Genomic DNA, 23,531 nt, shown 5'->3' on the forward strand with positions numbered 1-23,531 from the left:
CATTTTTGCAGAACAGTATATGAATACATTTTTGTCAGTACTTGATCTTTTTTAAAGGTTTGATAGTATGCCTTAAAATCTTACTAGTTACAATGAGCATAAAGTACATGTAAAACAAGATGTAACCTAGAAATAGTCAAAGTTTTCTTGATGTGTAAAGATTAAGCATAATGATTTTTTTTGGCCTTTGTTTTTTTTTGAATTTCATATACTCTGTAAGTTGTTTCTGGGGTGTTCAGAGCTTTCTGGGGTTAGTATCCAATTATCAGTGGCTGCATATTACGTCTGTTCTTTGTGACCGGGTTACCTCACTCAGTATGATATTCTCTAGATGCATCCATTTTCTTAAGAATTTCATAAAGCCATTGTTTCTGATAGCTGAGTAGTACTCCATTGTGTAAATATACCACATTTTTTGTATCCATTCATATACTGAAGGACATCTGGGTTCTTTCCAGTTTCTGGCTATTATAAATAGGGCTGCTATGAAAATTGTGGTGCATGTGTCTTTGTTGTATGTTGGAGCATCTCTGGGGTATATGCCCAGAGGTGGAATAACTGGGTCTTCAAGTAGTACTATGTCCAATTTTCTGAGGTATCACCAGACTGATTTCCAGAGTGGTTGTACCAGTTTACAACCCCACCAACAGTGGAGAAGTGTTCCTCTTTCTCCACATCCTCACCTGCATCTGCTGTCATCTGAATTTTTGATCTTGGTCAATCTGACTGGTGTGAGGTGGAATCTCAGGGTTGTTTTGATTTGCATTTCCCTGATGGCTAATGATGTCGAGCACTTCCTTAGATGCTTCTCTGTCATTCGATATTCCTCAATTGAGAACTTTTTGTTTAGCTCTGTACCCCATTTTTTAATAGGGTTGTTTGATTCTCTGGTGTCTAACACTTCTGGAGTTCTTTGTATACCTTGGATATTAGGCCTCTATCTGATATGGAGTTGGTAAAGATCTTTTCCCAATCTGTTGGCTGCTGTTTTGTTTTCTTGACAATGTCCTTAGCCTTACAGAAACTTTGCAATCTCATTAAGTCCCATTTGTAGATATTTGACCTTAGAGCACGAGCCATTGTTGTTCTGTTCAGGAAATTTTCTCCTTTGCCTATGTGTTCTAAGGTTTTCCCTACTTTCTCTTCCAGTAGTTTCAGTGTACCTGGTTTAATGTGAAGATCTTTGTTTCACTTGCACTTGAGCTTTGTACAAATAGATAAGAAAGGGTCTATTTTCACTCTTCTGCATGCTGAGTGCCAGTTAGACCAACATCATTTGTTGAAGAGGTTGTCCTTTTTCCATTGAATGTTTACAGCTCCTTTGTCAAAAATCAGGTGACCGTATATGTGAGGGCTCATTTCTGGATCTTTTATTCTATTCCATTGATCCACATGCCTATCTCTGTACCAGTACCATGCAGTTTTTAGCACAATTGCCTTGTAATATAGCTTGAGGTCAGGGATGGCGACTCATGCAGATGCATTCTTGTTGAGGATGGATTTCGCTGCTAGTTTTACTGTGTCCTTGTTCAGTCTCTGTTTCCATGATCTGTCCATTGATGAGAGTGGGGTGTTGAGGTCTCCCTCTATTATTGTGTGGGGTGCAATGTATTTTTTGCTTTGAAAGGGTTTCTTTTATGAATATGGGTACTCTTGTATTTGGAGCATATATGTTAAGGATTGAGAGTTCCTCCTGACAAATTTTCCCTATAATGAGTAAAAAAGAATCCTAATCTTTTTTTGATAACTTTTGGTTAAAAATCTACTTTATTTGATATTAGAATGGCCGCTCCATCTTGGTTCTTGGAGCCATTTGCTTGGAAGGTTTTTTTTTTCCCAACCTTTTACTCTGAGACAGAGTCTGTCTTTGTTTCTGAGATGAGTTTCCTATATGCAGCAAAATGCTGGATTCTGTTTATATATCCAGTCTGATAGCCTATGTCTCTTTATTGGGGAATTGAGTCCATTTATGTTAACAGATATCAAGGAACAGTGGTTGCTGTTTTCTGCTGTTTTTGCTTTTAGAGGTAGAATTGTGCCTATGTGTCTTTCCTCTTTTGGTTTTTTTGCTTCTGTATTTTCTTGTTTTCACTAGGATGTAGTTTCCCTCCATGTACTGGGTTTTCCACCTATAATTCGTTGTAGTGCTGGGTTTGTGGTCAGATATTGTGTTTTGTCCTGGAATATCTTGGTCTCTCCATCTATGGTGATTGAGAGTTTTGCTGGGTATAGCAGCTTGGGCTGACACTTGTGTTCTCTTAGGGTTTGCATGATGTCTGTTCAGGATCTTCTAGCTTTCATAATCTCTGTTGAGAAGTCAGGTGTGATTCTGATTGGTCTGCCTTTATATATTACATGACCTTTTTCTCTTACTGCTTTTAGTATTCTTTCTTTGTTTTGGGCATTTGGCATTTTGACTATTATGTGTCAGGAGGAATTTCTTTTCTGGTTCACTCCATTTGGAGTTCTCTAGGCTTCTTTTATGCTTGTGGTCATCTTATTCTTAAGGATAGGAAGTTTTCTTCTACAATTTTGTTAAAGATATTTACTGTGCCTCTTAGTTGATATTCTTTGCCCTCTTCTATTCCTTTCATCCTTAGCTTTGGTCTTCTCATTGTGTCCTGGATCTCCTGGATATTTTGGGTTAGGAGCTTTTTCGCTTTTGTATCTTCTCTGAGTATTTTGTCTATGTTTTCCATGTTGTCTTCGGCCCCTGAGATTCTCTCTTCCATCTCTTGTAGTCTGTTGGAGATGCTTGCATCTGTGACTACTGATTTCTTTTTGAGGTTTTCTACCTCCAGGGTTGTCTCTTTTAGTGTTTTCTTTATTGTGTCAATTTCCGTTTTAAATTCCTTCTTCCATTCCTTCATCTCTTTGGTTCTGTTTTCCTGTAGTTCTTTGATTTCTTTGAGTGTTTTTCTTGTTTCCTCTTTAAAAGCTTCTATTTCTTTATGCTTTTCCTCCAGTTCTTGTTTAAGGATCTCTATTATCATCTTGAGGTATGATTTCGGGTCTGAGTCTTCTTTTTCTGGAGTGTTTGGCATTCCGCTGTTTGCTGTGATGGGAGAGCTGGGTTCTGGTGTTGCCACGTTGTCTTGGTTTCCCTGGGGTAATTTCTTTTGCTTTCCTGTTGCTATCCTGTTGTCTGTGATTATATGAGGTCTTGTTGTCTGTGATTGGTTCCCGTCTCTCCTGTGTACCTTGCCTGTGTCCCTGGATCTCTGCTGTTCCCAGTGGCAGATGGCCTGAGCATTTGGTCTGCACGCATGGGCCCTCTGAGTAGAAACTGAGTCCCTCTGGTAGAGTTCCTGCTCCCCTGAACTAATCGGGGCAGGGGGCGCTTTCTGTGCACTTGGCCCATACCTCTCTGTGCCCTGGCTACTCGCAGCACAGGCTTAGCAGGCCTGCATCCCTGGATCTCCGTGCCCATACAGTAGATCTTTGCCTTTAGTTCAAAGCTTTCTTGAACATGTCATCTGACACCCATCAGGCCTGCAAACACAACCTTTCCTCCTTTAGAGGTGGCAAGTACGCAGTAGGAAAACTAGGATCCCACAGAAAAGAAACTTAAGATCAGGGCAGAATCCAGCCTGCCTTTCAGATTCCCTGTGCTGTGTTGACTGCCTGCTACAGGATAAGGCAAGGACCATGCCAGGTTCAACAGGACTTTCACAGACGGCAGCCAGCTCATCACAGATGCCCCTGAGAGCAGCATGTGCCAGAACCACAGCTGAGCTCTTACAGAGAGGACTTCTATCCTGTCGAGGATGTTTCTGGAAACTATCACTGCACAAGATGGCCTTGAGTCAGAATAGACACCATAGAAGAAGCCAAGTATGGCCTTGAGTCAGGGTAGACATTGTAGAAGGCTGAATACTTACGTCGCTTTCGATTAAGGAATTCCTGAGGGCCAGCACCATGTCCTTATCGTCAGTGACAGAAAGCTTGCAGCCCTTGAGAAACTCTCGGTCCAGTTTATATTCAAACTGCGATAGGAGGGAGCAGAGGGAGGAGGTCATTCGATTAAACCAGAGAGGAACGTGCAGAGGGAATACCCATTCTCAGAGTAAAGGGAGGTGCTTCCTGGCCTTTCACTGTTACAATACGCCAGGTTCACCTCTTCTAGCCCAGGAACCAAGACTAGGAACAGCTCTCACACCCATCTCTAGCTTCAGGTCTCCGAGCCCTCATGCCTGGGACCAGTCATTAGAGGGCAGGCTCAATAGCCTAGTTTGTTTCATGAACTTGCTTCCCCCTCAAACTTCCTTCTGTTTTGGATCCCAGATCAGCCGGGGCGAGTGACCTGCCAGTGAGCACTGGAAACAGACCCGGGTCCGTCTCCTCTCTTACGTCACTTTGCTGCAGGGACGACTTGGCAGCCTGGATGAAGTCTGGGCGGTCAGGTGTCCACTTCCAGTAGGCTTTGTTGGCCTCATACTGCTTCTTGTAGTCCAGCTGTTGTGAATGTGACAGAAAGACACTGCTCAGGCTGAGTGCGCACATAGATACAGTGCCGGGGGGGGGGGGGGACTCTTGCCTTTTAGTGCTCCACCAATCGTAGCTCACAGAACCCTCAATAAAACTGTCCCCTCTATGCAGCTTGTCAGTCACTCAGGTCCTCAAAGGACACTCTTTACTCCCAAATTGGTACTGAAGCTTTGGGCTCCTTCCGGGTGAAGTGAGTCCACAATCGACCTTAACTCCTCCTTCATCACCTGCAGAGCCGTTAACTTGTTAACTCGTTAACTTGTAAGTAAATTGCAGGTATTTCTGTAAAGGTGGCCAGAATATCACAGACACTATATACGGCCACCACCCATGTTCCACAGTGTCTATTTTCCTACATTTCCTTCCCACATCTATTTGCCTGTTTATTACCCACTAGCTCATTCTTAAGACACCTCCTAGCTTCTATACCACCTTAATCTACTGGTTCCTAGAAATGGATGCTTCTGGAATGAAACAGTTGGATTTCTCATGTTTCATGACACTATTTTATGTGTTTTAAAAAGTTGGGGCCCATCTGAAGTTCACAGATTTGTTTCTGTGGGTGAGATTTTAGGGCATTCCAGCTGAAGAAATGCATCAGCGTAGGGAAGATCTAAGCAACCGGAGCGTCCAGACAGTGTGCCTGACAGCAGCTAGGGACTCTGGTTTCTCTTTCAGAAGCAGATGCTAGAGCTTAGGCCATGGAGACTGAAAGATGTTGATATGCTTTCCAAAGCTCTGCCTCCATTTCAGAGTTAGAGTGGACTTATCCACTCACAATCATTAGGGAGCTGTAGCATGTGGCCTAACGAGACCACCCTAGTCCCTTGATGCCCCTTCATCAAGAGCAGAGGCAGCATTTGGTTTTTAATATCACTCACTCCTTGTTCACCTAGAGATGAGCTCTTCATCTGAGCAGGCAGAGCTTCATCTCACGAAGAGATTTGAAAGGCCACATGCTTGAAGTGGCTAAGTCTTCACCACACTTGCTACAGTTAAATGGCAAACCACAGAATTGAGGTTTCACTGCTACTGGGATGACAGGAGGCGTTGAGACCTTCAGTGGGCCATGTGGCCACAAAGGCAGAACCTCCAGGGGGATGACAGGTTGTGCTGTAGGAGAACCAGCAATCACTATTGGACTTTTCCACTTGCTCTCCGGCCCTGTCTGCTCTCTGCCATTGGAGGATGCAGTAAGAGGAGCCATGGCAGATGCTCACATACTCTTGACCTCCCTTATCTCTAGAACCTAAATCAGCCTCTGCAAATTACCTAGTCTAAGGTATTCTATAACAGCAGCAGCAGGAGACTAAGGCTGAATCAGGACAAGGAAAGCTGTGTGACTTACATTCGTGTTGACTTTGTAGGCATCTTTTGCTGCTTTGATATGCACAGCATCTGGCTTGATGGTGCAGTTAGATTTATTCCTTTGGTAAACTTCTTTATATTTCAGCTATGGGAGACAACGGTGACATGGTTAGGTTTTTTTTTTTCCCCTCCAGAGAGTTAATTAAACACTTTAAAGATGAAGAGACTAGAACTGTGATGGCTATTGCCCATGAGAGAGTATTTGGTAACAATCTGCTATGAGAAGATGCGGCTATGTGGTGCTGAGCTTTACATTTGTTGGAACACACTGAGTGTGGTCAGCAGGGTGGCCACAAGCTTTACTCCTGTTAGCGTGGGCTGGAAGAGTCAGCTGGCAGCTCTCCATGAACATTTTTTCTTCCCACATCAGGAGGGCCTTGGCCCAGACATCCTGAAACCACCCCCCCAGGAGGCATTCATACCTCCTCCTGTGCTCTATGGTTCTTCCTGCTCTCCCATATTGACATTGATATTTACCCGTCTATCTTTTTTCTATTAAGCTGAACTTCTTCCAGCAAAGGTTTTGCATCAGTTACTATTTCCTTCCCAGTGAGCAGCATATAAAAACTCAAGGGACAAACATACCAAAAGACACTGTGATCACAGCTGTCGGACTAGAGCCATACCTCACGAGTTTTGGTAACTGGATTGAATACAGGCAAGTAACTGAATTGACTCCTGCTGTCTTGACCCTGGGACTTCTCGCTTCATTTACTTTTGCTTTTCCTAAATTCCATGGCCGGAGGGTGCAATCTGTTCATTTTCACTCAGTGTGAGGAATGATCCCAGGTACAATGTGATTAAGGCAGGGTGTGCTCAAATGGAAGGAACTGTAGCAGGACCTGCCTTATTTACCACAAGAAGCATTGTATACTGGGCTTGTTTACAGACTACTACATTAATTAATTTCTAGAACTTCACGAGAAAGTTCTAGAAATTAGTTGTTCTCATCAGTACCCACCCCAGCATATTCTAACAAGCATTTGAGGAAATGGATATAAAAATGCCTCAATTTACCACAGGGAGCAGGCTGCTACCTTATGTGCTTGACCTGATGAATATTTGTGATCATCTACGTTTGTCTGTAGTATCCCAACTTATTTTTAGCAGATTTCATATTGCAAAGATGATTTTTTATACATGTCCACCTTCTCAACCAGCGCACTAAATGTTCAAGCTGTTTTCATGGTGACTCGGTCATCAGTACGGCATTTATTCATCTACATACCTGTGCACAGCTATGACCAAGGTTTTTGGATAAGTAGCAGGCATAACAGTGTGTGTGTGTGTGTGTGTGTGTGTGTGTGTGTGTGTGTGTGTGTATGTGTGTGTGTGTGTGTGTGTGTGTGTGTGTGTGTGTGTACACTAGAATGTACATTTGTATGCATGGGCAAAGAAGCTCAAATACCACAGAGTTATTTAAAACACTGAATTTGTGTGAGGTATGGTGATTCATGCTACTTGGAAAGCTAAGGCAAAACAATCACTTTGAGTTCAAGGCCAAGTTCAGCTAGAAAGTGAGCTCTAGGTAAGTGTGAGCTATAAAAAAAAATTAAACATTCCAAAAATAAAAAATACTATTTTTTTCAATGAATTAATGGTAGCTTTTCAGTTACAAAAAAATCAAAGCAAAAATATGGTTTGGTTTGGTTTATTTTTGAAACAGGCTCTTTCTATACAGCCATGTCTGGCCTTATTAAACCAGCCATGCTCCTGTTACCCCCCATCCTCCCCCCCCCCAAAAAAATGCTAGGATTGTATACATGTACTGCTAAAGCCAACTCAAAGTCAAGAACTTGAAAACTTATGAATTCAAATTCTCCTGAAATGCAGTGTGAGAACTTAACAGCTAGTTCATTTTCTCCGGGACAATAAGGCTGGCAGAGTAGGTCACTCTGCCTCAGTGGGTTCTCTTCCACATGTTCTAGAATGTGGCTTTGCCATTTGCTTATCCAGAACTGGTGACCATTTCTTTATCAGTTGCCATAGTTTAAACCTGGAATGTCTCTAAAGTCTCATACGCTAACTAACATGTTGGTCCCTAGCCTCAGGTGTGGCTGGCAGATCATAAAAGGTGGCTTCACCTCCTAAAGGTTCTGCTACCTCCCAGCGTTGCAGCCTGTCCTCAGAGGGGAGAGTGAGACCCAGCTCCTTTCTCTTCCTTTTGTATATTGCATGATGAAGTTAGTGATTCGCTTTGCGGTGCACCTCCACCAGGCTCAAGCAACAGGGCCAATCAATCACAGAGTGGAAACACCCACCAAGGAGTCAATATAAAACTTTCTGTTTATAAGGGAAAACTTTATCTTATCTCAGTGACAGCAGGTGCACACATCGCTTGGGAAGTGTGTAAGTTCTAGGAATAACTCTTAACGGATTTGGCCCTCTGCCTCCTAACCCTAACCCTAACCCTAACCCTAACCCTAACCCTAACCCTAACCCTAACCCTAACCCTAACCCTAACCCTATGCTGAGCAATACAGAGAAGATGCACAGAAGGAGCCTCATTTATACAGAAGCCAGGCAGCCATCAGCTGTCAGTTGTGTGACTATGGCTCTCTGTGGATTCAGCTTCACGGAGCTGTGCTCATCTTGATTGTAACAGCGATGTATGTCCCAGGGTCACCCTGGTCACCCAGCTCCGTTTCCTAGCAAAACACTTGGACAAAATCACTGTAGTGACATATAGACCTTTATAACCAAAGGCTGGTGCCAGGGAAGGATCTTTTGACATTACTGTTTGATGTTGGTTTTGAGATGGGCTCTCACTGTACAGTTCTGGGTGGTCTAGAACTCGCAGAGAGACCTGCCTACCTCTGCCTCTGTAGTGTTGGGATCAAAGACATGTGCCATCATGCCCATCTGACATTATCTCAGGATGAACAGGTACATTCCTGGGTCTGGCAAAGTTGCCTTTGACTTGACCAATATACATGTCTCTCTGATACAAACTGCAGGGATCTGCTTTGTCTCGCTGCCTTGGGCTAAGCTTTGCCACTAAGTTCTCTCCAATTGCACCTTGTGTCTCTAGATCTGCCTACCCTTTTCATTCACATCGGTGTGGCTCTGATATGCTGGGACTGGGTCTTGGAGGAGCCACCTTGAATCTTGGCCTAGCTGTGCCCCCATTGTCTGCTAACAATATTTGGAACAGACCTATTTTGCTGTGTCCAGTCAACTCACAGAATCATAAGGAAGATGGAAGGTTGTTATTTTAGGGCATTAGGTTGCCGAGTGGTTTTTCTACAGGTGTTTACTACATCACACTGAAAGTGTAAGACAGAGGGACTAACGAAGGGTACTCACATCACTAACTTCATCCTTTACTTTCCGGACATGCAGAAGCATGGGTGTGTCATGGATGGTGGTGTAGCCTCTGGGTCTGGCCTTGTTGTACTCCAGTTTATAAAGTATCTGAAGCAGATCAAAAAGGCAGGCAGGTGTAACACCATTTGCAATTTAAAATACACATAGCAAGTGAACAGGAAGGAAAGGCAATTCTATAAACTCGATAGGTATTTACACGCCATCTGCTGAGGCCTCTGCTTCTCCCTGGCTTGTTTGCTGATTTTGAACAGCAAGTCTTCACTATGTTAGAAGCACCCTGTGTGCAGCAGGCATGTATCACCCTTGCCTCCCACCCCCTGACAGCCGTTTCTCAGACACCTGACAGTCTACAGTGGGCTCTGCCTGGGCAGATGCGCCAGGCCTGAAGATGCAGGCCTTTTGCTCTGTTACTTACATCACTGATGCTGAGCCTGAGGATGCAGGCCCTTTGCTCTGTTACTTACATCACTGATGCTGAGCCTGAGGATGCAGGCCCTTTGCTCTGTTACTTACATCACTGATTTGCTTGTTGACTTTTGTGGTGCGCAGGTGCTCCGGGGTGTCAACAACTGAGGTGAATTTGTCCTTCGACTTTTCATACTTTTTCCTGTATTTGATCTAAATTGTGGAAGAAAGGACAAGTTACGATCAAGAACAGAGGCCCTAAAGAAATCTCATGCAACACCAGAGTGTGCTGGCATCATGGTGGCTTCTGCCTTACATCCTAACTGAAGATGTTTTGCAGTAGGGTAGTAGCATGGACAGATATTTTCCAATATATTTTATACACATGGAAGCAAAGGGGCTCTGAGCCAAGGGCGTGTGTGCAGTAAATCTCAGAGGAAGACTAGACTCTTCTCTGGATTGACAATCTCACTCTAACATTCTATATTACATTGATATTTTTCCATGTCCAAGTAAAATAAATGTCTAATAAAATGAGTATATATAACTTAAAGTATTTTAGATTTTAATTAATCATCTGTCTGTCTGTCTATCTATCTATTTATTTATCTATCTCTATAATCTATCTACCCACCATTTATTCTTCTTTTATACAATATATCCCAACTGTAGCCTCCCCTCCCTCCACTCCTCCAAGGCCCCCCCCATCTTCCATCTCCCCTAGATCCAAAATGCATTTTTGGGGGGAGTAATTTCCAAGTCACACTTTTTTTTTTTGTAGTTTTCTTTCATGCACATAAGCTGGTTTAAGCAGGACAGATACAGAGACCAACAAACTTTCATGCAGTGTTTTGATGATCTTATCAAGGCCAAGGATGTTTATGTGAGAACATATTCATATCTATCTATCTATCTATCTATCTATCTATCTATCTATCTATCTATCTATCTATCTGATTTGACAACAAACTAAAATCACAAAGCAATCTGCTAATGCGAAAGACTGGCTAAAGCCTTTTTGGTTTGGGCCCAGAGAGTGGCATTTCATTAATGTTCTTGCAGATAATTAAGTTACCACATTTCCCTTCCAGTCTGTGATGGGAAGGTGGCAGTGTGTGCTCAGTGGACTTCATTGGGTGACAATATTGCTGACATAAATATGGCCAATGTCCAGAGGCTGCGTGGCTCGGCCAGCTCTCTGAAACAGTTGCAGTGAGAACTGAGCAATGGGGCAATTACAAGAAAACATTAAATATTCAGACCTTTAAAAGTTATTAATTTACTAAAGATCCTTAATAGCTAAGGAATCTGCCTCCCAAAGCAAACACTAAAATAATAATAATAATAATAATAATAATAATAATAATAATAATAATAACAAGTAAATGTTCTATCAATTTGAAAAAAAAGTGAAATGCGTAGAGACTCCACTGATCTTTGAGGATTTCTAAGCATTAGATGTGCAGACAATGGCTGCCCTGTACACCAGGCTACAGTCATTTTATTTCTAAGGAATGAATATTCAGATGCTTTATCACGAGAAAGCAGCAGGGGCAGAGGTCAGGAAAGGAGGCCAATGAGAGCATAAAAGTGCACCGAAGGTATAAGCCTGGTTCTTCACACACCGTGTCAGACATTACCTGGCTCCACATGTGTGTATTGTAGAGAGCAGTCAACATATCTGGACGCAGGATTTCATTACAGCCTTGTTTCAGAAGCATCTTGGCACTAGATTTATATTTTCTCTGTCCATGCAAAGAGCAGGGAAGCACAAGAGAGACTCGTGAAGACAGAAAAAACACGGCTCTATATCCCAGTCACCTCGGAGTGAAGAGATGTAGGCTTAACACACTTTGTGTGCTCACAGAGCTGTGTGGTGAAGCCCCCAAGTGGAATGCAAGGAGAGTGGCTGAAATATTTACGCTTTGACCATCCACGGTCCTTGCAAATGGGGTAGGACAGAGGTAGTAATATGTATGTTACCACCCAGGCTGCCTTATGGAGATGACATCATCAGAACAGAAAACTAGAATAGGCATTTCTTCTGTCTTTCTGCTCCCATAACTTTAAATTTTTTATTATTTATTTATTTTACAACTCAATTTTCGGTTTCTAGCTGCTGTTAACAAATGCTACTGCAGAAGAATAGAATGGATAGGCTTCTCTTTTCTACCTTCACCACAGCACAAGTGAGGACACAGAGCATTGACTGGCACACTCAAATAGCTCACAGGCTCTTTGGGTGGCTAGACAGATATTTTGAAACAGAACAGTCTAATATCATAGGCAGAGCCTATGACATCCTTGCAGCAGACGGGACGACACCTTGGGAGAAATCGGAGCTCAGTCCTGTCTGGGCCAAGCTGCCGGCCTCATCACAGTACCTGGCTGATCTGGTCGCCTGCGGTCTTAGCCAGCAGATGTCTAGGTTCATCGACTACCAGGTGGTATTTATCTTTCCGTTGCTCATAATCAGCTCTGTATTTTTTCTGCTCAAACATTATATTAAATTATAGCAAGTATATGACATCGAGGGTATGTGGTCATGTCTCAATCTAAACACTCCAGAGAGTTTGAAGCCTATCAATATCCAGGACAATGTTTAGATGATCATACAGAGAGTAGGAATGACAAGCGAACACAGATTTTTCGAGAGGCTGGAGCCTGGGAGAAGCAACCTCTGGAGCAAACCGATGTACCTTAGGCCCGCATTTCCATCTTTTCATAAGGCATGTTAGTGATGTCAGGCCATATGGAATCTTATACTGTATTTAAAATGAGGTGCCAATAATCTACAAGTTTAATAATATACAAGGCAGCAAGAGTCTAAAAGTATAATTGATGGCATTCCAAAGGATAACTAACTAATATGCAAAAGTATAGCTAGGTTTACTCAAGGCAAGCTGTACTAATTTACTTGATGATTTAAAAGACTGGAAATTATTCATGATATAGAAAAAACAAAATATATCAAGACCCCCCTAGGGAGCTGCTGATGGTATTGACTTTAGAGTTTTCCTACCTAGAAATGAGTTGAAATGAAATAATTAAACAAAAATGAGTTAAACTCGGCTTAGGTCATACACGGAAGAGTACCACTGGCTACTGTCTCATTGTTAGGGCTCCTTTACTAATTTTCTAACGTGTTTGAAATTATGCAAGTCCACGGATTATCTGAAAGCAGAAAACCATAAGTTTAGTTATGAAAACATCTAAACATTATAAAAAACTCCTCATTTAGGACTCACAGCTTGATTATTTCACCTTGCTCGAATTATATTCAAAGTACACCACTGTAAAGATGGGTATAGGGAAGGAGGAGCAGACCATAAAGAGAGCTGTAAATAGTTATCACTATGCATCCAATGCCATGAGAGTAACAGTAATATATTTGAGCGCATGATACCACAACTACCCACACTGAGAGTCAGGGTTCTGACCACTTCCATTTTGGTACCTTTGTGAAACTACTGATCAACCTTGACCATCTAGGTCTCCCAGTTCTACTCAGGTTAAAGGACCATTTAGATGATGGTCCACAGCATCCTTCCTCCTCTCTTTGGTACCATAAGACCGTGTTACAGAGGTGAATATGATCGTGGACCTACTCAAGGTTTTGGCAGAGCCTACCAGATAACGACATTGTACAGTCTTTCCAAGTCCTTATATGGAATGAACATTTAGGACAGACTTCCTGTCATGTTCTATATTAGGTTTTAATGAAATAGCCCTGCAAATTTCTTAAGAGAACTGAAGAGGCTGAATCAAATTAGTTGTACGTACCTCATTCATCAACTGAGTTGCATACTTGAAATGCCTGTTAATTGGACAGTCAGCAACATACTTGAAGTTTGACTTTGTTCTTTCAAACACTTCTTTGTACTTATACTGGGGGAAAGAACATAATTATTTGATTGCATATTCAATCTTAAGGATGAGCAATGTTTTTTTATCTTACAATTGTAATAATGCATTCATAGATCTAACAAGTCTTTATCAAGTTTTTTTTCTTTATTTCCTGGGGTAGTGCAAAGCAGAAGGGCTGCTATCTTGAAAATAGTCCCAAATACATAGTATAAACCACCCACTAGATGGTCACCTAATACAAATTCCATGCTGATCGAAGACCTAAAGCTTTCCCCCTGTGTTTTGGCATAGTACAGTGATTCTACTTTAATATATTTTGATGGGCTATGTGAAAGCAGTTTTTAGTTCGTTAGTTAGACTATAGTTTTGTAGCAACTAATCAGATAATTAAAGTTTTACAGGGCAGGGTGGGTAGTGACCTAGTTACCCTGCAACCTGTTTTTAAATAGTTCTACAAATTTAGAATGTTTTTTTAAATAAATGATTATAACAAAGAAAATAGATACTATAATACATGTGACCCACCAAGTATACTATAAAATATCTTCTGTCTGGCATCTATCAGAAATTGGATGATTTTTATTTTGTATTAAAGACAAATTCAACTGCTTTATTTTTCAAAATAGGAAAAATGAGGCCCCAAACCATAATTTTCTCATATACCACATTGTTTATGGATTAAAATAACCACACTTGATATTTGTTGCTATGTTAATGCTTTAGTTGAGCAAATCATCCCTATACATTTATGAGAGGGAATTCTGGAGTAGTCATAAATAGTAGTACTAGATAATTCTTTTCAAATACAAATAAACTCCAGTTAATGAGGTCAGCACTAAGGAAATCTCTAGCTATGCCTGCCTTTAATCCTAGCTCTTCAGGAGGCAGAGAGACTCAGAACTCTGTGAGTTCAAGGCCAACCACTCAGTATACACAGTGAATTCTGGGCCAGTCCAGGCTACATAGTAAGACCCAGTTAAAAAACCAAACCAAACCAAACTTGAAGCTCTCTAAAAAGTGAAGAGTTCAGCACAGGGTTTAGTTACAGGGTATAGAAGTGAGGACAGAGGTGAAGCTACAGAAGGCTTTCCCCCAGCGCTCATCTCTGTGAGCTCAGCTTTATATTTAATGATGAAGCTGTTCTCATGGGGAAGATGATAGATATACCTTGCTGTAGAGAGTCTTGTTCTGTTCAGCCAGCGTCAAGTCAGGGGTATCATAGGCATAGCAACCAATGCCTTTAAGCCAGGTCAAATCTTCTTTGTATTTTACCTAAGAGAAGAGGAATATCAAGGCGTTTTAGTAATTCATCTCTAATTAGGTGTAGGTTAGGAGTCATCCAAGTGAACGGATAGGAAACTCTGATTCCCAAAGTTTGTCAAGTAATAAAGATTTAAAATAGTCTGTTTTATTTAAATACATTTCTAGAATTACTGGTTTCTTCTTCTGACTACTTTTATAATATTTAGAAATTTTCATTTTTAATATTAATTAAAATCAACCTTAACCAGTATACTTTTCTACAGAGAATATCATTGACTTGGCAGCTAATCTTTCATGAGGACAGGTGAAACTTCTTTCTAAATGGGCCTTTCTTTCTGTTACATTCTCTTCAAAGGATCCAAGATAGGCATGAACTATATTGCTTTGAGTCATAGAGGAAAACATAGGGTGACAAATTTGAATATACTTCTCTCTCTCCTAAGCTCATGCTTGGTCACTTAGTAATTGAACTTTATGACTCGAATAACCATATACAAGATCTAAAGTCTGTGGAAGTGGGGCCAGCTAGACGGCTTAGCAGGTAAAGGTACATCCCCCAGAGAAAGAACCCTAGTGGTAATGGGAGAACCAACTCCCACCAAGTCATCTTTTGAACCCAATACATTCACTGTTTCTCATGTACCATGGCATGTGATACCTACTCCCTACCCCTGCCAACAACAACAACAACAGCAACAATAACAACAGCAATAAACTGGGCAGGTGTTGCAGCAGTTTTTATGCAGTGGCTGATGTCACAGCTCACAGGGGAGCATGGATTTCTATGTGGAAACTGACAGTAATACTCACATCGCTGACGGCATCAGTGACTGCCCGGTGGTGGAAATGCTCAGGGCGATCAGGAATGGAACTCCAGATTCCCAGCTGGCTCATGTAGTTTTCCTTGTATTTCACCTGTTGTAAAAAAAAGTCGACTCAAAGTTAACGCAAAGCATATCTCTGTGGTTTTAGAACAGCAAGACTACTTTTAGAAAAAACAACAACAACAACAGCAAGAACAAAACATGTTGGGTCACAGAACCCATTACAAGCGGTCACATCTGGGGACATACTTTACTGATGTCATCTGTGACTTTTCGATGATACACAATGTCCAGGGCATCCTTCACAGTGTGATATTTCCCTTTTGTCTTTTGAAATGTTTCTTTGTAACGAAGCTGTTAAGAGAGGATACAACACTGACTATAAAGATTACCAACTTAAATAACTCTGGTCTGTCCAGTTTGAACTCTCCTGAGTTCTTCTCTTAGATTTTCCCCAGGAACAGAGTTAGGGAAAAGCTTGAAAAGCCATTCCAGATGTTGGAAGAGAAAGAGACACTAAAGAAAACATAATTTAAAAAAACATACCATGGATTGATGAAATAATAATGGTTGTAGTAAATATCAGTTTGAAGGTTAGTGATGGCTGAAACCATGCAGGGGATGCCAAAATTCTTATGTCTTTCTTTATGTTTCTTTAAAGACTGCCTAACTTTAAAAAAGAAATATAGGTAAATGTTAAGGAATTTTATTTCGGGGATGGGGAGGAAGCAAACAAAGGGAGACCATAGCCTTGCTTCTTCTAAGACATTCTAACAATGCCTTGGTTCCTACCTCCTGCTGTTAATATACTTTCCCATTGAGCAGTCTTGAAATTTCATTTCATCATGACTGTCATCTTTGTGACATGATGACTCTTCTCATCTCATCGGCTTAAGACGGATGCTTCTCTAGGTGGCCTGCTTTCAGTCCTGAGCAAGCATGTATTGAAAGATGCCTTTTCTGAAATACTTCATTCTTTACATGGGTGATGCTTGAAAATTACTTGTGGGGCCAGCCACGGTTGATACATTAAATCTAACATCCTTCTTGCACTGGGATGATTTTAAAGATTAAGGGTTTGGAATTGGTGCTCTAATTGGAATTAAGGATTTAGAAATTTCCACAGGGGAAGCTCTAGGGTGCATCTGAACCCTGGAACCAATTTCAGTGAATGGCCACCCCAGTGCAAAAAATTTAAGATTGATACAAGTTAGTATTGATCATTGAATGATAAAAGAGGTGATGTCACAGCGATGTCACACAAAGACTTAAACTGTGCTGAACGGTAGATTTTTGAAGCAAATCTGTGGCTTTCTCAGCTTGCATTTTAAGCACTAACTAGAATTCTTGCCTTCCTAGTAATTCCCTTATGCCACCATGAAATCTGGAGCTATACTGTAGATATATAGTGTTGGCTAGGGCTGTCATCTCTGTGTAAGTCCAGTTGTCCAATCCACTAAGAGTTGTGGCAATAAATACAGCAAATCTGTACTTGAGTTCTGAGGCACAAAGCCAGAAAACCCTCCCTCAAGCAGACTAATAATTCCTATCTTCTGAAACAGATAAACTCTATCAGTAGCCTTTTCCCTCATCAGGTAATGTGGACAAAGAAGTCCCCCTCTGACTCTGGCTACAGTGTTCATGTGTCCTGGCCCCCACACACACTACAGTCAGCAACTAAGAGACCAAAGAACATTTTCTAAGCACCAACAAGCTCAGTAGTGTAATAGACACATTATTCACATTTTTTTGCATAATCTTACTTCATTACCACGTTTATCATCCTATTTCATATATAAAAAAATTAAACAAATTATATGGACCTGAAGAGCAGGCATCTTTAATTGAATCGATTTTTTTTTGCACCCATGATTTTATGTCTAAATTAATTAGTTATCAAGTATCTCTAGGATGCTGCCTGAGAAGTATAAGGAAGGGTCACGCTGTTGCCCTGGGAGGTAACTAATAGCTTGTAGCATCTCAACATTATTCTTAGCTACTTGACTGGAGTGATGCTATGTGTGTGTGTGTGTGTGTGTGTGTGTGTGTGTGTGTGTGTGCGTATGTTCTCTCCTGATCCATGTTGTGTGCAATGAATTTTCTGTGATGTAACAGCTCTCCCGGTCACAGCAGAAGGAAGGAAGGGACACTCACATCGCTGGCATTCCAGTAAGCTCTCTTGGCTCTAATGAGGATTGGCGTGTCTGCAACTGGTGTATACTTATCCTTCATCTTTTCATACTGAATCTTGTACTTTTTCTAAGATATAAAAAGAGAAGAGAAAGACAAGTTTAAATTTTGTGATAACTACCGTGGCGTGTTTGTGTGTGTATACATGCATGCGACATATGCATGGGGTCTGAGAATATCTATGTGGGTTGGCTCTCTCTCTGATTTTATGTGGGTTCTGGGGCTTGAACTCCAGGCTGTCATGCTTCTCCTGCAAGTGCTTTACGTGTAGAGCCATGGCACTAGCCCAAGTTCGTGTTTTAACCCTTTCCAATTTATACCCAAGTCACAAATCTGAGGGAAAGGCACAAAGCATCTCATGCTTAGAGCACAGTTTCTGTGTCTGGGTGATGATGAGCATACTTTGTAGTGGTAAAGTCCCACTGAAGTAGCAGGTAAAGGCTTGGAAGTATTTCTTAGCCAATGGATGTGATGGTATGAACTTCTCATCTTACCTCGCTGACCATGTCCTTCACATCTTTAGCATGTTGCAAGGCTGTGGTCTGATTTCCAGCATGGTGATGGGGTCTCTCTTTAGTGGCAAGCTCAACATAGAGATACTGAGTAATAAGAGAGCAAGGGAAGAGTTAGAGATGAAGCTTCAGTCCGTCCTCTTCACTTAGAGTCTTTATCTATGTGTGTGTGTTTGGTTGCCTAAGGTGGTTGTTGGTGCACGTGTTTATAAATTTGTTTCTCTGGAAGTGACATTTGAAAACATATCCACAAACCAGCTGTCTAACAATCCATCTCCTGGACTTGATCCAGTGTAAATCCATGTGATAAAGAATGCCAACAGAAGACAGCAGATTCTGAAAGATCCTTCAGCTCCTCTTCCCCTAACTTTGTCTGCATCTGTGACACAGAGTTTCATTTGTCTGTGGATAACAGACTCATTGTTGAAGTGATCAAAGAACCATTTTCACCACTTAGAGCTCATGACCACTCATCTGAGGACAAAATCAGACAGCCTTTAGCAAAAATGACATGGTACCCTTTGCTCATGAAAACCCAAGCATAGTTATGGTAGTTCCAAAGAAAATTGCAATATTAGTGGATAGAGGTTACACCAAGGACAACCTACTCTTTCAGCTACCAGCCCAGGAAGGTCAAGTAGACATTACCATCTCAAGGAAGACTAATCAATTTTCATTAATCATAGTCATTACCTGACTCTGAAGCTTTTGTCCTCGCTTGGCTCTTAGAAGGTCAGGGGTATCAGGAACTGAAGTGAAAATGGACTTCTGCTTCTTGCCCGAGGCTCTGTACACCAGCTACAGGCAGAACAAGAAACCTCTGAAACATCCTCTTTGCTGGCATGGCTAATGTTCTGTAGATGCCCTGACTGCTTATTTGCAGGTAAGGCAGGCAACCCCTGCTGCAATTGGTTAATTTCTTCCTTCTAAATCGATAGTTCATGGATATTAGTTTCCTGAACCTCCTCTCCATCCCCACCATTGCCTCAACACAGCAGACAATTCAAGCCACCCAATAGTCAATCTGTGGCTGTATTCTTGGATGCATACTCAAGACAGAAAAACTTGAGCTAATGTTAGTTTGTTGACAATTGTTTAAGACAAAGACTTTCTAAGCTAGAAGATCATGTCAAGCCTCTTATTTACCCTAGTTATAGAAGAACAACTATTAATGTCCTTTTCACAAGAGGAGAAAAATAGAGTCAACGTGAGGTCAACTGATTTGACATTGGGACGCTCTGCAGCCAAAGCACAGAAGTGACATCTTTCCCCAGTCGTCAGTGAGTACTGATCATCATAGACAGGAACTGAGACTCTTGAGTAGCTCAGTCCATCTGGTCTGCTGAGCTCTTGTGTGGTGGCAGGTGATGAATCCTTACCTCACTTAGATGTGTCTTCAGTTCCTGCACTTTTCTGTATTCCGGGGTGTCAAGCACCACTTTGTATTTGTCTCTCATCTTCCTGGCTTTATCCGTGTACAGGTAATTCGACTTAGAAGAAGAAAGCCAGAAATGCAAGTTGGTTAGTCATTTAAGGGGCCACATGTCCTATCTTTCAAATGGCTGTCATATGCAAACTGAGAAGGCTCTGTGTCCTGGGATGCTAAGGGTCTCAACCATTTCTTCCCATTTCTCCCTTCTTGGGGGGAACAAAACAGTATCAAACAAGAATAAGAGCAACCATAAGTCAGTTAAGTTTATTACTTAGCACAGATCTTAAGTAAGCTAGCAATGGGGTGTATGATAGTTTTACGGCACAAACTGTGTACTGTGAATATATGTCCTCACCCAGAGTTTCCGCAGGTGCCGGGAGCGGACCATGTCAGGAGTATCATACAGAAAGCAGCCGAGTCCCTTCAAGATCTGCAGGTCCTCTTTGTATTTAATCTGAGGGACAAACAGACAGCTGGTTATGAACCAGTATAAATATGAGACAAAAAGACACAGACAGCCACACTTCTTTATTGGTGCACAGTTTTGCTTTCTGTGGTTTCAGTTTTCCATTGTCAATTGTTATAGAAAAAAACCTATAAAATGGAAAATTCCAGAAAAAAATCAGTTTGTGCATTTTATATAGCTTTTATTTTAGAATATTGTTATGATCATTTTACTGTATTATTAGTCATCAAGCTTAATATTGTATGCCTTATTTACAATTTAAACTCTATCAAGAGTATATAGTAGAGTCATGGTTTGATTCATCCATATGGAAGGTTTCCTCTACAGATGGGGGTGGCACTGGAGTTTTTAGCTTGATTTAGCATGTGTACCATATTCTCTTACTCTGCTTGCATCCAAACTGTAAGTTTAATCTCTAACCATGACACAAGGGGAAAATAGTGATATTGTGTTATCCTGTCTAGGGAAAAAATTGCAGATTCAATGGGTAGGTCCACCAGGAAAAGGAGACATACAAGAAGCTTCTTTTTCTTTTTGGCAGTAGGAAGATGCGAAGAGGGAGTATCAACAGGATCATGAGGAAAAGGAACCTAATATAACCAGGCACACAGGCCATAAGAATAGTACGAGTTGGTGAAGATCTTATGTTGATGTAGAATGGCAGTCACTGAACAAAAGCAGGCATGGTGGCCATCCCTGTTTCTCCACTGGTTTTTTTCATGGCTTCTCCTGTAGCCAGAAAACTGTGGGATTTCCCCTCAGAATTTCACCTCCAAATTTTACATTCAGTGAAGGAATATGCCATGGAAAAGGTTTTCAAAGTCCACACCGAGTATCTTAAATGCTGAAAGTGATGCTACTTCTCAGTAGGACTCCTTTAGAAAGAGTCTACAAGATGCTTACATCACTGGTGATGTCTCCCACGTAGCGACAGTGCAACACTTGGGGTGTGTATGGCAGTGAGATCATGTGGCCCTGCATCTTGAAGAAGTCTGATTTGTAGATCAACTAAAGTGGGGGAGAAGAACACAATCACATTAGAGAGCAGATGGCCAGCATTTCTCCCTGGACAGACAACCTGTCTGCTCCCCATACTCTTACCTCACTGACAGCTTCTTGTGTTTTCTTGACTTGGCGGATTTCAGGTGTGTCTGGAGTTGTATGTATCTTGTCTTTTAGTTTGTGATACAGTTCTCGATATAGTCTCTGCAGTGAAGGAGAAACCATTCTAAATGTTTGGGACAGTATTATAAGGGCATGTATCAACTAACAAACAATTAAATACCTTACACAAAGGACCAAGAGAGGAAACTCTGGGACTACAAAATGATTTAAGGTTAGAATGAGCCAAATTGCTTCTTTCATTGAGGTGAAGAATTTTGAGTACAAAGTAGTCGACATTCCATGAGATGGTTGTTTAGTAGGGCAGACATACAAATGGAATTGATGAAAACCAGGGTGCTGAGCCAGACACAAATACAAATGAAATATTTAACACAATTACCCAAAGTAAATTATTTCTTTAGAAAAATTAAAAGCTCAGCACAGTTTATGAAACCAAGTCTCTATGATGATTTAACAAATAGAAAAAAAGAAAACAAACAAACCCACACACTAAGAGGGGCACCAAAACCAAAATACGGTCCTCATCCTGTTGTCCAGTCTGCAAGCTTACAGATGAAACACAAGAATTCTTAATGTTTTTCAAACAAATCCATGATTTTAAAATCCAGTGTTTCCCCCAGAGAATGAGCGTTCACGGTACCTCGCTAGTAACGTTGTTGACTCTCCGGACATGGACAAACGGGACATCCTTGGGTCCAAGTGTGTACCCATTTGCCTTGATGTGCTCATAGGCTTCTTTGTATTTAAACTGAGAAAGCAAAGCCAGTTGTAAATCAGTGACGGGTAAATAAAGAAATGTACTGCATCTCTCAATTAGAAAGGAGATGTGCCTCCATTTGAAATTTATTCTCTAAACATCAACTGTAAGAACTAGTCATCGACATAAATTAGATGTTATTTCTTTATGATTGTTGTGTGTATGTGCATGATGTATACCTGTGGGTGAAGGACATGTGTATGGCATGCATGTAGAGGCCAGGAGGCCAATTTCTGGGATCTGTTTCCTCTTTCCATGGGCTCTGGGAGTCAGATCTGGTACCAGCTCAGATGGCATATGCTTTTGCTCTCCAAGCTATCTCACTGGCCCCAATGACATGATTTTAATATGGCCTTAAGCCTTATTATTATTATTATTATTATTATTAAGTTATTAGCTGAATGATAAAGACATGTATGGAAAGGTAAAACTAAATCCCCTTATCAGGTGAAATATTTCTGTAGGAGATGATGCAAAAACACAAGAAAAAAAACCTATCACTTTAATCTCAAAGCAGCTTGAAAATTAGGAAATATAAAAGGGACCAAGATGTTATTTTTTAATATTGATGGATGACTTATCGAGTAATTTATAAAAAAAACAGGTTTGATTCTCAACTTTGTTAATGTCTGCTTTGGAAATAAATTATTGGGCCCTGTTGGCACTATCTGGCCAGCAGGATCAACTCTCAGGACTCTGAAGATCAACATCAACAAGGAAGAGCTTAATCTTGCTCTCCAAACAATGGCTGGCTCATGGTATAGTCTGTAGACTACCACATGTTTCTAAGACTTGCCCCTGGAGTACATGTCTCAGGTCCTGTGCTGCCTCTGAAAAAACCCAGGAAAGAGAAGTGCCAGAGGCAACCTATGCAAGTTACTAGCAGTAGGAATCTAGATACCCCTTGGGTGCCCATGAACTGAGCACAGAGATAAAAGGCAAGGTTAAGTGTCAGGCTCAGAAGCTTGGCAGGAAGTCTCCTCAAAGGGACACAGAGTGATGTCTCTCTCCTAAATTTATATCCACAGCACAAAGTGCAAATGTGAAGTTGCATTTCCAGTAACTGATGTGGGAAGTGTTTGTGATGCTTCTAGTCTAAAGCTGAAACAGAGGCATCCTGACAGCACTGAATGCTGAACCAAGGTGTCCATGAGGTCCTGTTCTAATTCACTATCCTAGTCAGGCACACCCAAACTACAGAAGCAGCCAATACTATCACATCCCCAGGAAACATCTGCCCCTGCCCTTCCCACCTTCACGTTGAGCCTTCTGGGTATAATTTGAGCATGAGAAGAGATTACTAACTAATGCTGATCTCTTCACATTCAAATATCAGACTTTGACAGAACGAGGAATACTCACATAGCTGCTCATGTAGCGGGTGTCTTTGGTGTGGTTGAAATGAGGAGTATCAACCGGAAGCCTGTACCCAGTAGGCAGGAATCTCAGGCTTTTCTTGTACAAATTCTGCCAGGATGAAAAAGATCAAGTAAAACGCTGGCTAGCA

At 41.3% G+C, this 23,531-nt stretch overlaps 1 protein-coding gene across 22 annotated transcripts in view; it reads right to left on the bottom strand.

The window, feature by feature from the left end:
• Positions 1-23,531, bottom strand: part of NEB (nebulin) — a 189,221-nt gene that overhangs the window by 31,812 nt on the left and 133,878 nt on the right. For 20 of the 22 annotated variants that reach the window (XM_080927589.1, XM_080927588.1, XM_080927583.1 and 17 more), the window contains exons 114-132: positions 23,387-23,491; positions 21,908-22,015; positions 21,244-21,348; positions 21,046-21,150; positions 20,032-20,130; positions 19,624-19,734; positions 18,938-19,042; positions 18,227-18,331; positions 17,697-17,801; positions 15,792-15,896; positions 15,529-15,633; positions 14,623-14,727; positions 13,372-13,476; positions 11,229-11,333; positions 9,697-9,801; positions 9,163-9,270; positions 5,837-5,941; positions 4,351-4,455; positions 3,882-3,986 (exon numbers count right to left, since the gene is read on the bottom strand). In XM_080927589.1, coding sequence (XP_080783715.1) covers positions 3,882-3,986; positions 4,351-4,455; positions 5,837-5,941; positions 9,163-9,270; positions 9,697-9,801; positions 11,229-11,333; positions 13,372-13,476; positions 14,623-14,727; positions 15,529-15,633; positions 15,792-15,896; positions 17,697-17,801; positions 18,227-18,331; positions 18,938-19,042; positions 19,624-19,734; positions 20,032-20,130; positions 21,046-21,150; positions 21,244-21,348; positions 21,908-22,015; positions 23,387-23,491 — 2,001 coding nt within the window. Of the gene's footprint in view, positions 1-3,881; positions 3,987-4,350; positions 4,456-5,836; positions 5,942-9,162; positions 9,271-9,696; positions 9,802-11,228; positions 11,334-11,972; positions 12,078-13,371; positions 13,477-14,622; positions 14,728-15,528; positions 15,634-15,791; positions 15,897-17,696; positions 17,802-18,226; positions 18,332-18,937; positions 19,043-19,623; positions 19,735-20,031; positions 20,131-21,045; positions 21,151-21,243; positions 21,349-21,907; positions 22,016-23,386; positions 23,492-23,531 lie in introns of all 22 variants that reach the window. The other 2 variants (XM_080927584.1, XM_080927581.1) reach the window with 2 other exon arrangements.

The sequence above is a fragment of the Micromys minutus genome (genome assembly GCF_963924665.1).
Source record: "Micromys minutus genome assembly, chromosome: 13".
NCBI lineage: Eukaryota > Metazoa > Chordata > Mammalia > Rodentia > Muridae > Micromys > Micromys minutus.